The sequence below is a fragment of the Tubulanus polymorphus genome, chromosome 5 (genome assembly GCF_964204645.1).
Source record: "Tubulanus polymorphus chromosome 5, tnTubPoly1.2, whole genome shotgun sequence".
Taxonomy (NCBI): Eukaryota; Metazoa; Nemertea; class Palaeonemertea; order Tubulaniformes; family Tubulanidae; genus Tubulanus; species Tubulanus polymorphus.
In genome coordinates, this window is record NC_134029.1 from 24705945 (window position 1) to 24730458 (window position 24514).

Sequence of the window (24514 nt, forward strand, 5' to 3'; positions counted from 1 at the left end):
AACTAGAAAACAATGCTAGCATTGTTTTCTAGTTGTTATGTCATTACTTTAATCTATTCCCCTTTCAATATTTTAATCACTCACTCTGCTTCTATTGTTTTGGTCTTGTATAAATATCTTGTAATATTCTCCTGTACTCAGTACGCCTGATGATGGCTAATAGTCTTTAGCCGAAACGTTGCGCAAATATATATAACTCTTCTATTCAAGTTTCTCGTTTTGGCTGAACTTATTGTGGGATTTCTCTTGTTATCTTCTTACACGGATATTGTGTATCTTCTCGTCAGATCATGCAAGTGTTGTACACTACTACTCTTTATTTGCAACAGCTACACACCGGATCGACACCTAGTACAGCGAATGAAATGCCAGGCACATAGATGTGATAGGTGAAATATCGGTGGTTATCAAAATCGATTTCTCTCTGTTAAAATGTGACACTTCACACGGAAGGAGGTTTATAAAGATAACTCGAATGTCACGTGATTGCGCCATGTTGTTCTGAAGTTTCACACTGATGACAAGTTTTATCCGTACTCGAAACCTCTTCAATCAATCCGCGTTTTCAATCAGAAAATGGACAATTGATGATTGACAGACATTGATTAAAGCGCCACACAACATCAAACCTCATAAATCAATACATCGCAAGATTCGAGTTCACATTAGAGATTACAAAATAATGTCTCCATCTCTTGGAACAGCCTATAGTAGTTGTAGTCAGTTCTCTCGCCGAATCTGTCCACTGTTCCCCGCTCTAGTCACTGTTAAGCCTAGCGCACATCAACACTGCGATCGGAGACAACTAGTTGCTACCGAACGATTACCCCGCGCACATCGAAATCTAGTTACAACCGGTCAGTTGCAGCAACTGCATGGCGCGTGTCGATCGTCGAGATCCAGAGCGCGCACATCGACGGATATGACTGCGATTGAGTACAACCAGTTGCTCAAAAGTAGAACATGGGCAACTGGCTGGAACTGGAGATAGATCGACGCTTACCAATCGTAAGCTCGCTCACATCGACACATTCAAGCAACTGATCGTATCCAGCCAGTTCCTCTCATGCGCCGAAAACTGCCTTGCAACTAGTTGTCTCCAATCGCAGTGTCAATGTGCGCTAGGCTTTAGACTGCTTGTTTGTTTACATTTCTTGAGGTGGTCCTATTCCAGGAGAGTCACTCCGAGGGCCTATCTTACAATATGTTTCAGTCACTCTCCCAGTGGAAGGCTGACCCTGACCAGCGGAAACTATCGACCACGTGCGATCACGACAAATCCTTGAGGAGGGAACAGAACAAACATGACCTTTGATAAAAATTGTCTTTGGTTTTACAGTGTACCGTACGTCATTTATTCACCGATCAGAATGATTTGATTTCGATCTAATTTCTGATATCGTCGATGCGTAGTAATGAGGCCCTGCCCCGCGGATTACTTCCGTATCATGCACATACGCGATATCAATAACACCGCCACAGACGACAAGGTCATGTGGTGTCACTCTGATACCGCGGTTGAGATTATTTATGTTGATTGCGCTATTCCATCACCAAATCACCCTCTCTGTTACCCCTACGGTCTCCTAGCAGAATTTAAGTAGACTAAACGACCATCGGATAGCTAAGACTTTAATTAACCTAAAGTTGGTGGCAGCACTGTACGGTCGCCTAGCGGAATTTCTGCGCACTGATTATAGTTTCAGGTTAACACACACGTGCTGTCAGCTGAAGGTCCCCTCTCTCTTTCTCCTCAGCCTGTGCGTGTCTGTGTTTAATAAGATAATGTTATGATAGATAATGTTATGGGTCGAAGGCTCAGTCATTAATTACTAACTGTCTCTAATCGGCAGCGGGGATATGCCGGTATTATATCATGGTTTATTGCACGTTAGTTTCAACCAGTCCATGCAGAACTAATGAAAATAAAGCTACTGAACTCAAGAGCAAAATATCAGAAAGTTCAGGTATTAGGGGGCTGTAGACTTTTTGAGTCAGTCGGTGCTCGCAGGCACCTTGCACGTGAAGACGCACAAATAGTTCAATAAACCGTTGAGATATTCATATTCTTTTAAGGCCTATCATTTCTCAAGTTGCCTGTTGTTGCCGTTGACGCAATTCGAAAGAAGAACTGTTCCCTAGACTTTAGAATCGTGTTTAGAGAACAGTCTGTCTGAGATCAGACACCTTCATAAAACAGTAATAACACATTCAAACTGGGAGATCTCTTTGTGACCAGGAACAAGTTCATATCCGTCCTGACAATAACCGCAGTACACTGTCACACAATGACGCACGCACTTCTTACTAAATACACCGCCACGATCTGACACTGTCTTAATGAATACGAAGTTTTTTGTTGTCAAACATTTACGCGCCGAGGAGCATATTCACGTAAAAATTCCACTTTTTCCATGTCTTGGAGACAAAGTTTCAGACAATCTATGTCTATAATGGTTTCTACCTAAAGCCATTTATTTAATACATGTGCGTAAAGTATCAGTAAAAACTATATCGAAAGCAATCAATGTAACATCTATCTATGCATGGAACCTGTATCAAATTGAGAAGAAAACCCAACGATTTTAAAAACCCAAATAGTGACGTTACAACTCGATTTGAGGGGCCATTTTCAAAGCTAAGTTTATATATTCAAAATATGAAACTGACATTTTCAAAACAGTTTTTGGAAACGGCTCATAGAATTGAGTCTAAACGTCACTACTTTGTTGGCTCATCCACATAATTGTGGTTTTTCTTAAATTTAGAATAACAGAAAGTCACTTTGTCTATGAAAACCAATGAGACCCGCGGATCTCTCGAGGATGCTGTGGTTTTCAGTAGATTCAGTGAAATATGGAATTAATTCCGTTGTAGGATGTTTTATGGGCACTAATCCGCCGCAAACTGACCCGTATTATGACGCCACACGTTTTCTGTCACGGCGTTATTTGCCGCCGCTGTTCTGACGGCGGTTCCACACGTGTCAGCTGTCTGTCGACCCCTCGGGCCAGGAAGTCGAGCCGGAAAATTGCATTTTTTCTGACGGTCGCAAAACAATGCGACACGTACAGAAAAGCGCTGCTAGGATCATAGAAACATAAAATTTGAAACCGCAATGAAAAACTGATGATCTACGGTTGCGTGAGGCGATAAAAGGCCATTCGAAGCCGCTACTAATAGAAGTTTGATTGGAATTATCAGTGACGACGTTGTCTGGAGGCTGGCGTGTGTTACACCATCAGCTACCACACTGAAACCTGGCGTCTGGAGGCTGGCGTGTGTTACACCATCAGCTACCACACTGAAACCTGGCGTCTGGAGGCTGGCGTGTGTTACACCATCACCTACCACACTGAAACCTAGCGTCTGCCACAACCACTGACGAGAGGGGCGCCTCATCTCAAGCAGAAACCCGTGATGATATTAATCAAGCCAATTGAACTTACAAGGGAGGATGCAAATAAATTCGATTACTCGAATAAAAGGTTACCTTTCTATTCGTGGTTTATATTCGATACATTTTCCTGGCACCTACACTTAAAGTAACACAGATTCTAAGCCGACATTTGTCCCAGAAAATCTATCTAGTCAAATTTCAGAATTACAATAAAGACGACTGTAGCACAAAAATAATCATCTGTGAACAGACGACCGATAAACGAGAAGGATGTGTCTTGCGCCATCTATAGTCTAGTTTGAACAACTTCATGGTGTATACGCAAGGAAAACTTAGATTTAAACATTTTTGGTGAGATATCATCCCACCCGATGAGGGGATATCATCCCACCCGATGAGGGGGTATCATCCCACCCGATGAGGGAGTATCATCCCACCCGATGAGGGGGTATCATCCCACCCGATGAGGGGGTATCATCCCACCCGATGGGGGTTACCATCCCACCCGATGGGGGTTACCATCCCACCTGATGAGGGGTATCATCCCACCTGATGAGGGGGAATCATCCCACCTGATGAGGGGGTATCATCCAAACTGATGATGGGGTATCATCCCACTTAATGAGGGGTATTATCCCACTTGGTGAGGGGTATTATCCAACTTGGTGAGGGGGTATCACCCCACCTGATGAGGGGGTATCATCCCACTTATTATTCTCATAAGAAAAGCAGATTTGCATCGTCTTATGGATTCTCAGTTCACTGATCTCTAAGACAAACGAAACTTCTTTATTCTATAAAACACATGTTTGTTTAGGTTGGCGTGTAGCTATACAGATCTGCACGTGAGGTTGAATCAGGATGGAGGAATAGAAACCGGTAGCGATCTGCACTAATTCAGGACTATTAGATTGTAAAATGCAGGTATAAAGGTTAAACGTACACTGAATGTCTGTATTCAGCAAACATAAAGGAATATAGAATCATCTTCTTCAAACTGCGGTATGAATTTTTCTCCATACGTTATTAGATAATAAACTACGTGTTGTGTTGTGTGTAAGTGTTTTTATATATACAGGTGTTATTGCATGTAATACTGACACACAGAGAGAGCGCGGAGGAGAACTATCAGAGAACTCGATGCCACCACCGCGAGTTCCTTCAGCTCAATCCACGCGATACAAACAAAAAACAGATCGATCTTTCACAAGTTTTACTCCGAGGTAAGTTTTCATGAACAACTGTTTTTAGTGGAGATTACGTTTTTAGATTTTTCTAAGTGCTTCACCTTAACACGCATGGCTTCAGTATTTAGCTGCTAAGGGCTTCAAAAATAACCTAAGAGTGTCAGTGTGCCACAAGTTGGGCACACGAAGATTGGTCACTGTAGATAGAACCACTTCCAGGTCTGGGTGAAGAACACCGGGCTTGAGTTTGGTTCTTAAATCACCACAAAGCTTGAGTTTAATCCATTAATTCAGCTTTGTTTTAATGCGATTTAGTACTCGATATCTACAAGTTCATTAAATCGACCACGCTGGTAAAATGGATCATTATAAAAACTTTTAAAAGTATTTGTGAAATAGTCGAAGAGTAATCGAGTGCATGGAATAAATATCAGGCACATTTCGACTAACGTAACGCCTATACCGGTAGATGTTTTGTCAACACCTAGATTTTTTTGCGTGTCATTTGTTGTTTGATTTGTGACATGAAGAGGTACTGGTTTTGTATGTGGAACCAGGCACTCACTAAACGGGGTCGCTATTCGGGTTTAGAGAGAGAGAAAGAGAGGGAAGTGTAAGAATTTGGCTCTGCGTTATAGAAACTATTCCTTCATTATAGATTAATGATTGGAATAAACAGGTGTCTTATCGCTAGGTGAGAGTGAGAGGAGAGGGCAGCGAGAGAGAGAGTGGCAATCAATCCCTTACCTACAGGTAAAGTATCGGTTTATTGCTTATTGATTTAGACGATCCATTATTGAAGATCTGTCTCTAGTTTATAGTAAGTTTCTTCGAATCGAGGGGTCGTTTCAGCTTAGCATTTCCGATGAACTCAACACTGATAAAACTTTGATCAGATAATGTCAAATAGCTCCTTTGAAACGGACCCCAGTTTATCCTCCTTGTCTTTTGGTTTCAGATTTCTGTTTTGGTTATATTGTCACTTATCATATATTAGTTAGAGATGAACAACTCCAATCAACATTCCACGGAAGGCGGTACGGATGGCTCCGAGGAGACGGAATGCGGTATAGGTAGATGCCGGTCGGAGAAGTGCCGACCATGCGTCAATGTGAAATTATTCACTGTAATATTGGCGATTATAGTGACATTCAACGGAGCTGCCGGATCGTATCTGGTATCGGTTATAACCACATTGGAGAAAGCTTTTCTCATAAACAGCTCAAAATCCGGATTCATCACGACAGCGAATGATATCGGATTCACTTGCGCCGTTTTACTAATCACTCATTACACCTCTAAACTACATAAACCCCGCGTTCTGGCTATTTGTGGGTTTACAATAGGTGTCGCTTCGATCGTGTGTTCGTTACCCTATTTTATCTACGGCTCCCCCGACTCGGTGACGCAACTTGCGGTCACGAGACATCAACCGTCGCAGATAGAATTCCAGGCGAACTTAAGTTACATGCAGCCTGCGGTAAGTGAGGCTTGGTTGTGCGATAGGGAGCGGATGTTACCGGATGGACCGGTATGTGATAAGAGACAGGCAGCTAGGAGCAGTTACCGCAGCACCGGCTCCTACGCGATCGTCGTATTCGGTCAGATTATAATCGGTGTAGCGATGTCACCAGTCTGGACGCTTGGACTCGCTTATATAGATGACAATGTGTCTAAATACTCGGCTCCCATCTATATAGGTAAGCGTGAATATTGATTAATCGTATTTCAAAGAATGTCATTGTATTTAGTTGTAGGATGAATCGATTAACGTATTCATCTATTTATAAATTCAATTCATTTAATGTCTTCATGTTTGATTATGTTATTTACTATTTTCTATTTGATTGTAGGTATTCTATTCAGTTTACGCACATTAGCGCCGATAATGGGGTTCGGTCTCGGTGCCGGGATCATATCCATTCCAATTGACCTCAAATGTAAGCCATTCAACCTTTCTTCCCATCTTTGATACCAGTAGCTAAAGTATTGATTCAAGTTCATGCTGAGCCAGAGTGGCGCATTTATCCAAACTGTACTGTTACCACCACAGTATTTACATAATGGTTAACTATATCTGATCACCCACATCTAAAGCAACTGTGGTCAGTTTAAAGTCAGGGAAAAGTTGCTCAAAGTTGTGAGATGATTTCTATAAATTTACATACACTACTAATTATCTATTTCCATAGCGAGTAAATCACCTCAGGACGATGACCAGAACAGTATCGGTGCTTGGTGGCTCGGCTTCCTTATATTTGGTATTTGCAGCATTCTTACCAGCATTCCTATGGCGTTTTTCCCAAAGCGCATGCCGCCATTAATGACTTCCGCTACTGACGACGATGACGAAGATGACGTCGATACTGACGTCACTACCGGTAAAATTGAAACTGTCCACGCGAAACGTGGCGGCGGTGGAAAGAGACGCCGCAGTAAATCGTTTCAGCAAGGCGTAGATACAGTTAACATGTTATCATCGACGACTAACAGTAACCGTAAACTACCATTCATGGGTAGGTATAGGATTTAAACTATAGATTTCTTGTTGTGACGATAATATTACAAGAATCTCACAATAAAGAAAAAGTCCGAAACTGTTTTTCTTGAGCTATTAACTATACTATTAGCTGAAGAAAAACATTTTCGGACTTTCTCGTCTTTATTGTGAGATTCTCGTAATATCATAGATTTCTTCGTAACCATGTTTAGTGAAATGGCACACGCTCTTAGGCACTTACATTAAACATACATGAATTTAAATAACGTAATCTGTTCTTTCATTGTGGGTTTGACTAACGATGGAATCCTACAATAAAAAAGAAAAAAAAATAGTCCGCAAGATTTCTTTGAGCTAAAAATTTTAGCGACGTTTCTACGAAATTGTATAGATTTATTAAGGTCACAAATTGTTCGGTTTTTTCTATTTCATATGAAGACTACATTCTTTCACAAAGATTAACAAACAAAATTGAAACGATTCCGTGTAAATTTCTCTCTAGATTTCCCGCGCGCTCTGATGCGAATTTTCAAAAATCAAGTTTACATCTGGGCGATCATTTCCTGTACGTTAAATGTTTTCTACGGTCAAGGATTTTATTCGTTTCTACCGAAATACATGGAAAAACTATTCCACTTACGGCCTTCAACGGCTAATCTAATTCTCGGTGAGTCGAGTATCTGTTGTTAGATATCACGTGATCATGTAAAGAGCTCTTCCAATGTTTCTTGTAAATCAGTTTTTCCAGCAAGATCGATTCAGCTGCACAGTTTCGAGTTAGAGTTATCACTGAGAAGTTAAAATTAGTTCATTTGCAATGAGTTCACTTATGAAGAGTGAAGAGCTGTAAAACTGCGTCCCAAATCAGTTTTCTCGCCCGATGTTTAAATGTTGTTTTCTGTCTGTTGTTTATTTAGGGGTATGTTGCGGTATAGCCGCAGGTCTAGGAACGATTCTCGGAGGTTGGATCGTATCTCACAACAAGTGGGGCCGGTTACAAGTGGCTAAATTCTGGTTTATTTTTGAACTGATCGGTACCTTGATTCTATACACGCTGATATTTCCTACTTGTGAACAATTACCGGTGCAAGATTTAACAACTGAACAAAGGTACAACAACCACGTGGGCCTAGTTGCTCAGAGATTGGTCAGAGTTAACCAGTGGATAGTTGACATAGCGGCAATTAAAACTTCATTGTTACTTTGGTGTTTATCCGCTAGTTATCTTAAACCAACTTTTGAGCAACTGGCCGCAGTCGTCTCACAAACGTTTCTATTTCATCGTTGCGGCGCTTCAACAACACGATAATGAAAATATCGCATCGCAGATATCATTTCATCACTCAACGTATCGTTATAAGCGAGGTCGGTCTTTCACTTTCCTCATTAAGAGCAGGGTGGGGCTGGTAAGATATTGCTGCCACCAGGATTCGAACCCATAAAACCTTGATTGATAACTCCTACACAAGCGTCGATATCTATTATTGTACGATATCTGATACCTGAATTATAAATGATCGTCCACATTCGCGCTCACATCGTATACATTTTTACTTTTTTCGTAAATAACACATTTAATACTGTCGGTATTATTGATGGTATTATTAATGGTATTATTGATGGTATTATTAATGGTATTATTAATGTGTTTAGTTTGAATGTAATGAATGAGACGTGTAACACAGACTGTAGCTGTTCACCCGTTATATTCCGTCCTGTATGCGGAGGTAATGTCACGTACACGAGTCCTTGTCAAGCCGGTTGCCCGAACCCAGGTATCATGCAGGATGATGTTCGGGTAAGTAGTATCACCTCTCAACGGGATCAAGTTCACGAAAGCTTACTAATTCTAAACATTAAAGAAGAACTAGGCCTAGCAAGCTATCGTAGTGAATTTAGTCCCATATCTGCCGATTATAATGATTGACCCTGATTTCCATTGACAACTAAACTATCGAAGCATTATATTACCCTCTCAATCGTATCACACTCTGACTTCAATATCGATTTACTGTCTCCAGGTTTAAGTTCTATCTCTGATTCGTCTATTTCACTTTGAAGCGGCTTTTCTTCATTTCTATATCAGTTTTCAATTCATTTCTCTCATCTAAACCATTAACAACTAAACAACTATATTCTAGATTGATGAAAAACCCATAATTAGAAAGTGAAACAATGCGAGTTGTGATAGTTTTAAAAATGGCTCATAGAATCGAGTGGAAACGTCACTAATTTCTCAATAATTGTCGGTTATGGATAAATATATATAAATTTCAATTATTTTCAGTATTACGGTAACTGTAGTTGTATCAGTGATAAAACGGTTTCCAGTGGTATTTGCAGTAACCCTTGTTTAATGTACATTCCCCTCGCTGTGCTGCTGTTCTTGAAGACATTCTTCATGTCGATGTGCGCTGTTCCATTCATTACACTGTTGATGAGGTAAAAACATTTAAATCACATACTTCACTAGTGAAATAGTTTGTTTATCGAGTTACTCGCTCTGATTCCACAGTTATGAGTTCAGGTATCACGCTACCAGTTAAACTTACTAGTTAAACTTAACTAATTAACTCTAGATTCAATTCGAACTCAATCCAGAACTGCGCGCGGAACCGGGTCCTATTTACTGTAATTTTTCGTGAATAAGATATTTCTGATATTTCTGATTTAGAAGTGTACCTCCCGCCGATAAAGCTCTAGGGATTGGAGTTCTTCTGTTTGTCTCCAATATCTGTGGTAAGTATCAGAAAAATCGGCTTCTGAAGAAGATGATTAAATTGATGGAAGCTTTGAAGTGATTTACCGAAGCTCGAATCAAACTCTTAAATATCAAGATAATTCCTAAAAAGGGTTTACTCCTAATTGACTGGGCCATATTAAGGTGACCCATCTTCTATTCTATTAAAATCTTTTATAAGTTTTTTGCTTCGATGAAATTAAAATCTTCGACCGGAAATATTACCTACTAACCCCTAGAAGGCAGCACCTTACTGGTCCGCAATGCTGCGAGTTTTCTGGAAAAATGCGATACGGTAGAAGCGACTGTATGCAGCTGGAAACGATTTTTGACGCGATATAAACTCGAAGACTTGATACGTGTGTCATTTAATTACATGTAAACAAGTTATGATATAATCATGTTTTCGTGTATATCCTATAGGTATACCCTCTCCTGTAGTGTATGGCGCTATAATAGACGGGGTTTGTATTCATCGTAACCTGTGCATCCCGGAAATTTGTTACCTCTACGACAATGATCACTTGCGATATAAATATTTCGGTTTGGCTTTCGGATTGAGGACGCTGAATCTGTTAGCTGTGTTTCCTGTTTGGTTTATTTTGAGAAGATCCGATTCTGAAAGTGAGCGAAAAGATGAGCAGCAAAAACAACTAGAAGCGATTAATTATAATGAATCTGCAACAGAACAATGATGTTAATAATGAAACAATGCCTGAGTTCATGTGGTTGAGATGAGACCCAGTTCCACAGTTGTCAGTTAAGACTCAGAGTTAACTCATTGAAAATGAACTAATTTTAACTCAGAGTTAACTCTAAAACTCACAACTGTGGAACTGGACCCTGCTCACCATTACTGAATAAAAAATAAGAGTCCGAAATGTTTCGTTGAGCGAATAGTTTATAAAGCGTTTCGATTTAAGGCCTCTTTCATAGTTTTCTATAACACTTGTATTACTAATATGACGACTATTTAGGATAAAGTCGAAACGTCAAATTAACTATGAAACATTGAGGACAATTTTTATTCTTAGATTTTATATTTTCTGGTGAACTCAGAAGAGACCCAGTCTGGTCCCATATCATTTCCTCCCGTCTTTGCTGTGATAATATTCCTATTTTTTAACAAAAATATAAACGATCCATTTTTATCCACAAAATCGAATGAAATGTTTTAATAAATGTACCTCATTTATCCGAATTGAGTTCTTCGTTGGTTTTGTCTTCTAAACGCCCTTTGTAAGGTTTGTATGTGATTAAACCTCCCTAATACACCCCCCCCCGATCAATACCGCCCAGAATAGGGCCACCGCCTCCCAAACAAACCACCATGTGGGGAATTGAGTCGACTTGATTAAAAGGGTCTTTTTCAGGAGAAGGAGGAGAATTCACGCTATACCTCGCACTGTATCCAGCGAGCTTCGAAGGCAAACGAGCATTTCTGAAGTCTTGAAATTACTTAATGAGTATTAATTTTCTGAATTCGAATCGACCTTGAGAGGGATGTTTTCTGGACCTTTTAAGGCAAGATATTTATGAAATTTCCGAAATGTGAAAAAAGAAATTGGAACGGAAGAAAAGCGGAACTTGTAAGAAGGGGTTTTGACCGCATCTAGAACTGTTTATTTTGTAATGTTTTCGACTGATAAGTTCCATGTAAAACACGATATGCACTAAATGCGCGTCAATCTAATTCCCATTTACAAAAATATATCAGATTTCAAACATTCTCTGAAAGTCCAATTAGAGAAACGTCAATCACATCCATCCGATTGAGACAGTGAAATCACCTAGAAACAAATCTTTGCGACGAGTATCAAACAGATAGAATCTCTCTAGACAGTAACATACCTTGTTAACTGGCACATCAGGAAATAAATTCAGTTGGACTGTGGGTTATATATAACATCACTGTCTGCTTATGAAGGCATTATCAGTTCTCAGGCGGTAGCCAGACATTTGTCCAATGTCTATCTGGACCCACCACATATTCAGGATCCTATTTCTTGGAATGCCCAACACGCAAGGCAAAAAAAACTTTTTGGTGGCAGTATTCCACTGGTTTTGGTGGCAGTAATCCACTGGTTTCGGTGGCAGTATTCCGCTGGTTTTGGTGGCAGTATTCCACTGGTTCTGGTGGCAGTATTCCACTAGTTTTGGTGGCAGTATTCCACTGGTTTTAGTGGCAGTATTCCACTGGTTTTAGTGGCAGTATTCCACTAGTTTTGGTGGCAGTATTCTACTGGTACTGCCACCAATCACCACCAATAAGTGATAGAATTAAGTTAAATGAATTTCCTCCGCGTTTAGGGTAAGAACTGCAACAAATCAGGAAAAAACAACGATTTCTATAAAACAATAGTTTTGAAATTTATTGTAGAATATATGATTTGAGAAGCTCACGTGAACATCATTATCAGAAACATGGATTTGTACCGTTTATATAGAATGATAATAATCAAATATCACACTTTATCAATGATTCAATTATTTAACAATATAATATTCCCATAGATTGTAAGGCTACAGTAAATAACAATTCATATCGTGGATACGACATACACAAATACACAAAACACAGTAAGAAATTTATTTCTGAAGAATAAAAGAATTAGTATACGGTAAACTTGAATAAAGAAACAAACAATTCAGCCTTTCGGCTATTTTCACGTGACCTCATATTGGCCGTCGAGCGTGAAGAGTCACATGACGGCCAATATTACGTATGTGAGCTTTAACGTACGAAGGTGGAGTTGCTCGATTTGAGAACGTAATTGAAGTTACAAAGCTCAAGTAATAGACTTAGAGTAAGGCTGGTTCAGTGTAGACCCGTTCACACCAGTTGGTGGGATTGGTTGGACCCGTTCGGACAGACAACTGGGACCCACAGTTCCACAGTTGTAATTAAAGCTCGTCTATTTTGCAAAGGGTTGACTTAGAGTCAAATCGTAAATCAGAACTGTGTAACAGAGTCTAGTAACCGCACACAGCAAACAGTATTACATCAGGGGAGCTGCTAGCCGATCAGTCCTACTGTGGCAATCGAGGATCCGCCAGGTGCGCTAGTGGTTAGTCAACGTTCGTGTTTAATGTCGTAAAATCTCCAGTTGAAATCGAAACTAGATTTCTATCGGAATAAAACAATTATCCATGGAAATATCGATTCAAAAGGTTATTGCAGTAATTAGTGAAGTTGCTCGAAAACTAATTCGCAATTATGTAATCACGATCGCAACGCCATCTGGCGGTCTCGCAGCTCCCCACGAAGAGTTGTTACGAGTAGAATTGTTTAGACAAAAAGTAAAACAGGAATTAAATTGTCTTTTATATAAAAATCGGAGAAAAAAGAAGAAAAAGACATTCATACTTTCTCTCTTCTCATCGCGTCATTCATTCAATAATATACCAGATAGAAACGAGACAAATTAAAACAGACTTAAAGCAAAAATAACAAGACGCAGATTAAAAATAGAAAATCAATTACATTCGATCATATCACGAGATCATCTCAATTCATCCTACAACTCGTTCTCTGATACTACTACAGTTTGTGAGATTTAAATCTGAACACGGTTTGTTTGGTCCACGCACTGTGTATCACGCTCTGTATAATACAACATTCTATGTCACATTGAAACCAGGTTCTGTTTTTGTGAAGTGTGGATATTTAATCCGATGATAGGCAGCTATTTCTATATATATCGGATTAACCAAGCTAGTATTAATCCCTCTCTCATCCCTCTCTTATGCAGTATTAACCCATTTTTTAAACAATTGATATGGAAGTATATTCGATCACACTCACAGAGCACACTCACAGCGCACACTCGCAGAGCGCACTCGCAGAGCACACTCACAGCGCACACTCGCAGAGCACACTCGCTGACCCACAGTGACACCTCGCTCGCACACTCGCTGACCCACAGTGACACCTCGCTCGCACACTCACAGCACACACTCACAGCACACAGACATTTTCGCACCCCTCACACCTCGCTCGCACACCCGCACTTGCAATGCACACTAACACTTTCAGCGCACACTTGCAGACCCCTGACACCTCGCTCGCACATTCGCAACGCACATTCGCAGCACGAATACAGTTTCGTGCCCTAAACACAACCACGCACACCCACAGCGCGCATTCGCAGCACACAGACACGTTCGTGCTCCCCTCACACCACAGACACTCACAGACACTCACAGACACTCGCAGTGCGCCTTCACACACACTAGGCACTCACTTGGTTGTGTACTCGACCCTAACATACTCAAAGACACTCTCATGATAAGTTGTAGTTTGTAGTAGGCGGTTTGATTCATTGTTCGGATACAACCGACAACTCACGGTACCATTTCCTCTTTCCCTATTTACCGGTTTCACGCGGACGATACGCATAGCTTACCGCAGTAAGCATCGTTTCCGCCACAAACAACACAAAAGAATCACCCGACCATTAATATACCACTCACACCCTTCATCAGTTCACATCAAACATTCTCTCAATGCAGCTCACAGTATCCATTACTCACTGCTGCACATTCAGTTCCACAGTAACGGGAGATGAATTCAATTCATCATCAGATATTTTACTTTTGGGTCCTAAACTGATAACTGTTCCTCCAACATTAAAACTAACCAAATTTTGCCCCAGGGCAATAATCTAGCACGCCATCTTTAATCCACTCCAAATGCAATATATATCCAAAATAGGGTATTAATAGATTATCTACAGGTTATTGCGCGTCCCAAAAGTCTCTAAAACGGAAGAACGACCCCGACCCCCGACAACCACCCCGACCCTCGACCCCCCACCCCCGACCCCCCCACCCCCGAACCCCGACCTTTCGGCCAACTAACTCCCTGTTTTATTCAGTGGCCTCGGGTTTTCGATTACTTCGTGAAAACGTACTAAAAACAGTTACAAGACTTTCGTACGAAAAATCTATCACACTCTATATATTTAGAATCCATCACCGGGGAATTGAGAACCATCTGGACGACCATCACCTCCTCTCGCAGTGGACCGAGTCATACAATACGTGTACACCTACCTTACCACATCCGAGCGTGAGCCACAAATACATAGAAAACACGTGATTCATTATGTAAATTATCAATAAACCGACATATTTATTTATAAGGTTTTACGACTGTTAGAGGCTGATGATGAAATACGGCGAGTGTTTGTTATCGCTGGTTGGACTGAACTGCTGAAGTGTTACAATTAATGGAAATGTGTTTCGACTTTTGGAATTATGAATGAATGGAAGTTGATTCTGGTGATTTCGCATAAATCGATTTTTCAAGAAATAGTTTTTCTTTCACACGCCATAAATTTTATAGGATGCTGATTTTGTGCTGTTCCTGTGAATCAATAGGATTATATTGGAATCGGAGTGAATTGAAGCAGTTTGTTTCCCTCGAGAAATATTGCACCATTAGTCTGATTGATCAGTACCAGGGAGACAGAGGGCAGCGGGGAGGGGGAGTGGGGAGAGGGGGGAGGGCCACCACGGTTCGGCGAGACAACTGTGATGTGTAAATATTTCCTGAAAGATTCATTTGATTTTGAATCACGATTGACTGATTTTTTGAATCGTGAAATGAAGTTAAAAACTGAGAAGTTTCACGAAACGACTCAATAATAATTCATCGTCAGGAGTCATTTAGACGGTCATGGATTAAATTAAAGACAGGTCTTAGCCAATCTTAAGAGTTAACATTTAAGACGACTGCGCAACTTTGCCCACAGGTTTTTAAACTGACAAAACTTAAATGCGGTTGAATCAAAAACAGATTTGACTTTACACACCGTGACAAAATGAACCATTATACGGTCCCTAGTTTGACTAATGGATGATACGGTCCCTAGTTAGACTAAAATGGAACTATGATAGGGTCCCTCGGTTTGTATTACGAGATCGTGAGGCAAATTTGAGGTAAAGAATTGTTGAATGGAAGATGAATTGTTTGAGAAATTGATTCACGTATCTATGAGTCGGACAGGACTATCACGTATCACGTGTTATCACGTGGTATCACGCACACGGTGACACGAGATGAGCAGATCGCGTGCTCTTATCAATTGAAATCATGATTTTATTGATACGATCCCGCAGTCGCGTAATTCAATCAGAAATGACGCGATGACAAACTGCGTTTCCTGCGCGTTTTATCAATCAATGAATTCATCTGCGATTGTGAAAACTAGACCGAAACGCTAAGAAATACGGGAGCTCGGAATAGAACTATCAGAGTGTTCTAGATTTCACGGAGACTAATTCGACGAGTTGGTTAATGGTGGGCTCTGATTCACATGAGTTAATCGCTGTTTTATCGATGATTATTGAGGTCACCATTTAGCGCAATTAATTATGAATTCCACTAGATTCCGGTTCCGGTCCCATATGTATCGTATAAAACATATTAAAAACAAACCATTTTATTCGAGAGAGAGAGAGTGGGGGAGGGAAGAGTGGGAGAGAGTTGGGGAGGGGAGTGGGGAGAGGGTGGGGAGAGGGTGGAGAGAGGGTGGGGGAGTGGAGTGGGGGAGATAGTGGGGAGCATTGGAGAACGACGGGGGACCTTTTAAAAGGATTGAATTTCACCGATTGCGTCGTGCACAAACACACAACCACAGTCACATACTATCTGTAACTATCTGTAACTATCTGTCCCAGTTAAACAAAGCATTGTGATTATCATTATTGTGAAATAGTGTCCATATGAAATAGTGAATGTTTTATCATCTGGAAAATCTATTTCAGCGTAGGTGTAAGGCTTTTTAAAGTATTCATCGCAAATAAAGTTTTATAAAGAGACTATTGTTGAAATGTCCCTGGATAAAATATATTATATAGCAAAGGATAGAACAATAATGATATATACAATAGATTTAAAAACAATAGAGATTTTCTGCGCAAATTACAAAAAAAACCAAATAAATTGATTATAAATGTGAATGTTGTTTAAGTATATATGAACATTGAATTCCATAGACAAGACAAGACTGCCTTATTCAATTGGAGAAACTAAGAGAGTAGTGACGTTTAGATTCGAAACACTATGGATCCTTATTGTGACGATATTAGAGACAGAGAGAATTCCACAATGATTTAACGAATATATTCTAATGGTCATCTTTAGGAATACTCAAAATATAGATTCTATATTTAGAATATAGTCGAAACGTCGAATAAAAACTACACTAGCTGTGGTATAGGAGACGTTATCGGACGTTGTCTTTCGTTATCACTGTGGAATTATATCTATTGTTAACACTCAATTTTATGCGCCATTTTAAGAACTGATTTCTATTGAAAACGACTCATACTAATCGATTCGAATCGTTACTTCTCTCTTAGTTTATCTTCAACCACAACCGTTTAATGAGCACACAATGATGACAGGACGTTTATATGTATTTAAAGACGTTTGTATCTTTATTTCGCAGTCTTCAGAGACAGTCGTCCTCTTCCCCGCTCCCTACGTCACCGTTCTGTTCTTTATGGTTATTAGCGACCAAACTACAGCTCAATAGAATTTGTTCGGTGTTATTCACCGATGTTTTGCGACCACCTTGACTCACCTGCAATCGCTGAGACTTATTAAAATTATCGTCGCTCTGATTATTGCGCCGCCTCGTTCTTTTAAACAGACAGCACAACATTTGCTTCTTGATGCAATCTTTCAAATAGTCGTTGATGATTATATACATGAATGTGTTGAATAAACCGTTGCTTAAAGCGACCGCTTCTATCGGGTAATAGACGGCGATCTCTTGTAAAGGGTCTTTAAATTTTGAGTGCCAATCGGGAACGAGGAAATCGCGCTGAAACACGTAGATCTGATAAGGCATCCAAAATATAGCGAATACTAATACAACGATGATTAATAAACGGATAACGCGCTTTCTGGAAGCGATTTGCGCGCGCACTCTTTCGGCTGATACTGTCCCGACCATCGGTCGTTTCCAGACTTTATAACCGATGAAACTATACGACAATGACATCACAAATAGCGGCAACACGTATTCGATAGCGAACAGTATACAGGTGTACTCCTGTAAGGTCATCGCCGCTTCAATCTTCCATTCTGTAAGGCAGTAACACTTTCTATTCCCTTCGCTTTGGTGAGTACAGAATTCTGAAGAAGCGAATAAGATTCTCGGTATACTCAATGCCGCCGATACGATCCAGATTGAAATGATTGATATACCAGCTGATTTAATTCCCATCGTTCCTTTGAGCGGGTAACTAACTGCTCGCAGTCTGAAAAATACATCAAGCAAAAAACGATGTTATTTCGTTCATAATTCCGTGTATCACGTGGTTCGCGTATCGTGTCAGAGGCTGATGATCTTCACTTCGGTTCGACACACAAACCTATCGTTTTTACGCTACGAGCTTCAGAGATTTGTTGGGGTAAAGATTAATCAGTTCATTCTACCTTAATCCCAACCCGGTCCCTACTGGAACAGCAGCCGTGGCAATTCATCAAACTGTGATTTGCTGTAAACGTTTTGATAATGAAGATGATTATTAAGTAAATGAACTACTGAATATATGAGGAATTAAAAAAAACATTCAAAGTTTATTAACGCGATCAAAAATAAGATAATATTGCTTGATATTGTCGACAATGAGAACGATTTGTACACGGCGTAAAAAGGGAGATTTTATAGGATATTCGATTTAACGCCATGGACCTAAGTGTTCCACAGTTGTGAGTTAGAGTTAACTGTGAACTCAGAATCCAGTTCCACAGTTGTGAGTTAGAGTTAACTCTGAGTTAAAGTCAGTTCATTTTCAATGATTTAACTCAGAGTTAAATCTTAACTCGGAACTGTGGAACTGGACCTGGCGTTTTATTGTTTTTACCCCAAGTTAAAACGGTTTACGTCACATAAAACAGTTAATCTCACGTCAATACGGATTTTCGAGTTAAACAATGATCGATTTAACATCACTTAAATGTTTTCCCGTTGTGTCACCGTTACGTCGCATTTCCTCGTTGTAGATAGTGTTTTTTTATAAGTTGTCTCGATCTATCAAACTCACCGCAACAGGTAAATTGAAGCTATTTGGGGCAGTTGAATCAGATAGAGACTGAGGGCATTAAAACAGATTCGAGCAATTACTGTCATGGCTCATTCGCGAACTGTTGAGGTGGTTGCGTTAGTGGCCTAGAAATTGGAAAATCGTCGATAGCAGTCGTACCAGTTCCGGTGTTTGGTCGAGTATTTTATAAGCTCTGTAGCGGGAAGCAACGAAGGCACTACAGCTGAACACATCGTGTAGTTACCGGGTTAATTGCCCATTAATTACATCCCGTGTACGTAAATCATACGTGTCTCGATCAAGGTCGAAACCGATGCGTCGACATGTCCGCCGCGGCCACCATCAAAATATCGTCGACATGTCCGCCGCGGCCACCATCAAAATATCGTCGACATGTCCGCCGCGGCCACCATCAAAATACTAGCCGTAAAAAACCACCTGCAGCGCGTGCGCACTAGTGACTTACTCAGATCTATTTAATACCTCTACTGGGAGTAATTCTTTTCGCGTATCAATTTTAGCCACGAATTGTGTAGGTTATTTGGTTTGCGTTAGATAATACGGTGGAGATGGGTGTTAGTGTCGGTGCATTAATCTCACTAATCAAACAAATAGGAATCATCCTGTCATCACCCGGGCAGCGCAACAAGCGCACACACAAACCGTGTCCGTATCGACGCCGTCCTTCAACCATCTATGTCGAAATGAAAATCCATATATGACTGATTTTTAACGGTAGAACTAGTTCAATACAATAAATAACCAGTCGGTGCTAGTAACTCGGGACCTGTATAGAATATATTACTATGATCTGGTTTCTATATTCGTCATACAATACGTATCATTTTATTGACACATCGTCTGAGCCGATACTGTTGGAGGAGTTTTGGTATGAATCGAAGCCGCGGAGAGGGAGGTAGAGGGGAGAGTGAGAGAGGTAGAGGGGAGAGTGAGAGAGGTAGAGGGGAGAGTGAGAGAGGAAGAGGGGAGAGTGAGAGAGGTAGGGAGGTAGACGGGAGAGTTAGAGAGGTAGGGAGGTAGAGGGGAGAGTGAGAGAGGTAGTGAGGGGAGGGGACTATAGAGACCAGAGAGAGAGGGGCAAGAGATAGAAGAGGAGAGGAGAGAGGAGGGACGCAGGGGAGAGGGGAGGGAGAGTGGAGAGGACATGAAGGAGAGGGAAGAGGGGAAGAGAGGGGAGAGGACATGCAGGAGAATGGGGAGGGGAGAGCGGAGAGGAGAGAGAGGGGAGAGTGGAGCTATCAGGTTAATAGTGAAGGTGATAGTTTGAAAATTAAAAAAGATGTTAATAGATGTAAATGTCAACATGCAGTGACGTCAGTATCACAGCCGCCGCTACCGCCGCCACCGCGGTGGTCTGAGATATTTCTGTACATGGTATATTTATATAGATTACTGCGTTAGACAGAGAACAGAAAGAACAGAAAGAACAGAAAGAACACCTGTCAGGGACGAAATGGCAGATTAACCACAACAAATGGCTTTTACCTACTGTCTAAGACTTCACGGACCATTTACCTGAGAGAGGGAGAAAGAGATAAACATGCGGTGCCCGCTGTGTGTTCTATAATCTCTCGATCGTCAGTATCTCGATTAACGCCATGAAATTCCAGAAACAATCGAATTACCAAGAATATAAAGTATATAAGGTCTCGTCGATGACAATTTCGGTGAAATTGGCCGAGCTGTCAACGCGGGTTAAATTTGGCCAATCTGGGAAAATCTGTTTAGGCAGGAGGTGAATAATCAGGTAATATTGACCTACACTGGAAATTACCGCTCCTCTCCCCCCTCCCAAATGTCAAATTTCACCCGACACTGGAAAGCGGCCAAATGACGTCATTGATGGCAATATTGACAGTTGAGTCGCCTGCCACAGACGCGGTCAACACAAACATTACATTAACTCTTTTTGTAGCATCGATTCACGCACGATTAACCTAATATTGTCTGGACCTGTGTCACGGACGCGCGCACACAGAACCGCGCACACAGACGTGTGCACACAGACGTGCGCACACAGACGTGCGCACACAGAACCTCGCACACGGACGTGCGCACACTGGCTGAATGAATATCCAGAACTTGTAAATCATAGGAAAAAGATAAAATTGTACCTAGTTTTTCTTCTGCCTCGTTAATCTTCACATCAATGATAAAAATTTTTCTCGTATCATTTTCAAATATTTCTGGGATGCGCGCGCACCGGTTGTGATCGATCGTGCCGTAAATCACGCGTGAAAAACATCCCGCGAGAAAAAAGAACGAGATTTGATCGGCCGCCGTCAGTTTAATCTTGTTAAATGAACTCTCTCAGTTTTTGTAAGTTTTCATCGATGAAATTGAATAAACGCGTTTTGTATAATTTTTCGACGCGATAAACTGGAATCCGTATAAAACTTCCCTCACACGTATTTACTGTGAATTCTGAGAACTGTATGACGTGATCAGGCCACAGTTTAGAATTAATTGAATTTATTGCTCGAACGTGACTGTTATTCTAACCCTACACCAACTACAACGTGTTAAAAATAACATAACTTTTCACGGGAAGTGTGTGGGGTAGGGGGAGGTGTCTGGGGTATAGGAGGGGAGGAGGGAGGTATGTGGGGTAGGAGGGAGGTGAAGGGAGGAATGAGTGGTGTGTGACAGGAGGGGAGTGGGGGGTGAGGGGTGTATGGTAGGAGGGGAATGAGGGGATGAGGGAGGTGTGAGTGAGAGAAGGGTTGTGTATGGAATGCGTGAGGGGAGTGAGAGTAGGTGTGAGGAGAGAAGAAGTTTCAGTGTAGCCGTCCTCTCCATCTCTGTGATAAATGGTACATGTTTATTTATCGGTTTTTAAAGACTCTCATAAGTGTATTAGGCGGAAAAGTCCCTCACACGAAGTTGACACAAAAATACGGTCACGATTTTAACTGGTGAACGGTTTACACTAAATCACCGTGTTTAACGGCCGCACGATGTCGATCCGGTCACAAAAACTAACGCATTTCATTGTCAGAGCGAAATCTCTACTCGCTTCCCAGGGCAAGCCCCATCCCCTGCTGGATAAATACAATAAGGTCAGTTTTAGATGATTTCATTACGGTTACGATTTGTTCGGAATATTCGTAGCGCATCAGTCGCCCCCTAGTGGTCGATATATAAGCAATTGAAAACAAATATCTGAACGACGAATAGATGATTCATTTTGTAATCCAGATTAACCGGATAATCTCTCACCCTGCATCTTCCTGGTCTCTTCTTTCAACCCCCCCTCGCCCCACCGTCACCGCTATAAGCCCCGGTACCAGCGCTGACCAATATTTATGTTTTATTTCTACGTCGCGTCTTGTTGGGAATCAGTCCGCAAGCTGTTGACACAGAAAACAGTAACTTAAAACTAACAGCTGTTCATATAAAACAGCATTTACGAGTCTTTGTATATGACGACATAAATTAGTATCAGCAGCCGTTTGTATTTAACAAAGATCGCGAGAGAAAAAGCTACAAAAATGTATATAATCGACACGAGGAGGACGAGACACTACAGCTTCAAATGTGGCATTCAGTTACACACATACCTCACAGCTGCGACCGAGACCACTTTATTGAACAGGTTTTTTTTAAATCTTAAACTAAGGTTTTAACTCAATAGGATGCAAGTATTATACACGTATTATTATCATTATGATCGGTTTGATTGACTCTCAGTTGTTAGTCTTGTAAGAAACTCTGTTATTGTTGGTGAATACCCACACCGGTTACCACCACACCAGACAAACCAACAACTCTCCAGCTCAATGGTGGATTCAAACATGCTCGACTGGCGACTGTTTGAAACTAGGCCAGGGTTACGACCGTGCTAGGCTCTAATAACCGGAAGTTCTGTGTTCAGCGTTAATTTCTAACACTTTCCATATGGGCCTAGAATTCAGCAACTGATATCAACCTCTAGTGATGTATGAATCAGCTGATTTCGATCGGTCTGGGGGGGGGGGGGGGGTTACTAGGTGCTGCTTTGTAGAGATGTATATTGTACTGATATAAGCTCATCACTATACGCGTGATCAGACAGAAAACACAAACGTCACATACACAGAACCCAGTCACTGGGGATTAGCTATTAGTCACGACCTGAGGTTTTTTCTGGCGGGTTCTATTTTACAGGTGGATGCGGATCGTGATTAGGTCCAGAAATCGGTAATTTGCCGTAGCGTAGTGATTTTCTTATTCGGCTTTTCATCTCTTACGCATCCAGAATTTCTGGATAAGGTGGGGGTAAGGTGGACTTCTTATAGTTTATCCAAAAATATCTTTCAAGACCAATCTAAGCTTATTTACAATTGTCTATCGGTATAAGCCCTGATCGCTACTAGTTGGCACATCTACAAGGTAGTTTCATCAGGAACATGAATAAGTGAAGGTCAGTGGAGAAACAAGAATATTACTGGAGTGAGTGAGGTCACATTATTAATGAATTATAAATCGGAATTTTTTTCTGCGATGGCTGTACTGATTTAAAGCTATTCTATGCACCAGCAACAAAAAGCTGGTAAAAATCTAAAATAAGATCAGTTAACCTTCATCTTTTTTCACGTTTAACCTGGACACAAATATGGAGTCCTATTTGACTCCAGTGTTTCAGTAAACAGTCAACATCGAGGCTAAGAAAAATATATGTCACGTTTTACCGATCGAAATATGTCACTAAGGGAATCTGGACGTGTTGGTATTGGTAAAAACAGTTTCTGCTATAAACGTCTGGTGTATTACGAGTCCCACGAGGGACCTCTCAATGTTCTGAGCCTCATCCCGGTGACCGTTAAGAGCTCGCTCGATAGAACTGTATTTTAGATTCAGAAAACTCTGTGATGTTTTTCTGATTAGCTCGAGTACGATTTTCAAAATTTCGCATTTGCATTCATACCGCCATATGGAAATTTTAAAAGCTCCCTCTCGATTGGGAAATTGACATTGAAATGCAACTCGATATTAGTCAACGAAATAAAAATGTGTCATGAAACACGACAAAAAAATCGTATTCCATGTCACAATCGAAAATAATCTTCACAAGCTCCGTGACATTGATATTGACAAGTATAAGAGTAAAGTGTATATGCGTAGTTGTCATTTTGTGTCTCGTTGCTTGAAAAAAGTTCTTCTTTCTTTCGTTCATAAAACGTGTTCGGAATCCTACAAGTTGAATAATAATGAATATACGTCAAATGTCGCCACATCCTGTTTTATAGTATTCGTATATCGGTGCTGGACGAATACCGATTTATAGTAAAACGTCCTAGTTGTTTGCGCTAAGATCATCATCGAACTTGACTTCAACTGATGACATTTTGTCGACTTATTCTCAAGTTTTTATCTCAATTATCATTTGCATCTTTGAGAGAGGGAGAGAGAGGTGAGAGGTGAGAGGAGGGAGGGGAGAGAGGGGAGAGAGGAGAGAAGGGAGAGGGGAGAGGGGAGATGAAAGAGGAGAGAGGAGAGAGGAGAGAGGGGACAGGAGAGGGGAGAGAGAGACTTAAAATGCGGTTGATCGGTGGCGTTTAATTTTGTTCGTCTTGATCGAAATGAAACCCGTTTATATTTTACTATTTGTTGTCGCGAGTTGT

At 40.9% G+C, this 24514-nt stretch overlaps 3 protein-coding genes across 3 annotated transcripts in view; 2 read left to right on the forward strand and 1 right to left on the reverse strand.

Annotated features, from left to right (window-relative positions):
• Positions 1-24514, forward strand: part of LOC141905055 (small ribosomal subunit protein uS19-like) — a 251138-nt gene that overhangs the window by 133552 nt on the left and 93072 nt on the right. The gene's annotated exons all lie outside the window — the stretch shown is intronic.
• LOC141905741 (solute carrier organic anion transporter family member 2A1-like) lies at positions 5185-11013 on the forward strand. The gene is made up of 10 exons (XM_074794742.1): positions 5185-5340; positions 5546-6287; positions 6441-6527; positions 6780-7103; positions 7590-7754; positions 8005-8197; positions 8741-8885; positions 9375-9529; positions 9762-9826; positions 10251-11013. The coding sequence occupies exons 2-10, from the start codon at positions 5591-5593 to the stop codon at positions 10520-10522; spliced, it is 2103 nt and encodes a 700-aa protein (XP_074650843.1). The 5' UTR covers positions 5185-5340; positions 5546-5590; the 3' UTR covers positions 10523-11013.
• The window catches only part of LOC141905053 (prokineticin receptor 2-like), a 33694-nt gene continuing 26249 nt past the window's right edge, over positions 17070-24514 (reverse strand). The window contains exon 2 of the mRNA XM_074793781.1: positions 17070-18101. Within this exon, the coding sequence (XP_074649882.1) occupies positions 17288-18101 (814 nt within the window). The 3' untranslated portion in view covers positions 17070-17287. The remainder of the gene's footprint in view (positions 18102-24514) is intronic.

Excerpts from the sequence above, each read along its gene's own strand:
- LOC141905741 (XM_074794742.1), top strand. The coding sequence starts at position 5,591 with ATGAACAACTCCAATCAACATTCCACGGAAGGCGGTACGGATGGCTCC. Across the intron at positions 6,288-6,440 it reads CTCGGCTCCCATCTATATAG|GTATTCTATTCAGTTTACGC; the intron begins GTAAGCGTGAAT and ends ATTTGATTGTAG. Across the intron at positions 7,104-7,589 it reads CCGTAAACTACCATTCATGG|ATTTCCCGCGCGCTCTGATG; the intron begins GTAGGTATAGGA and ends ATTTCTCTCTAG.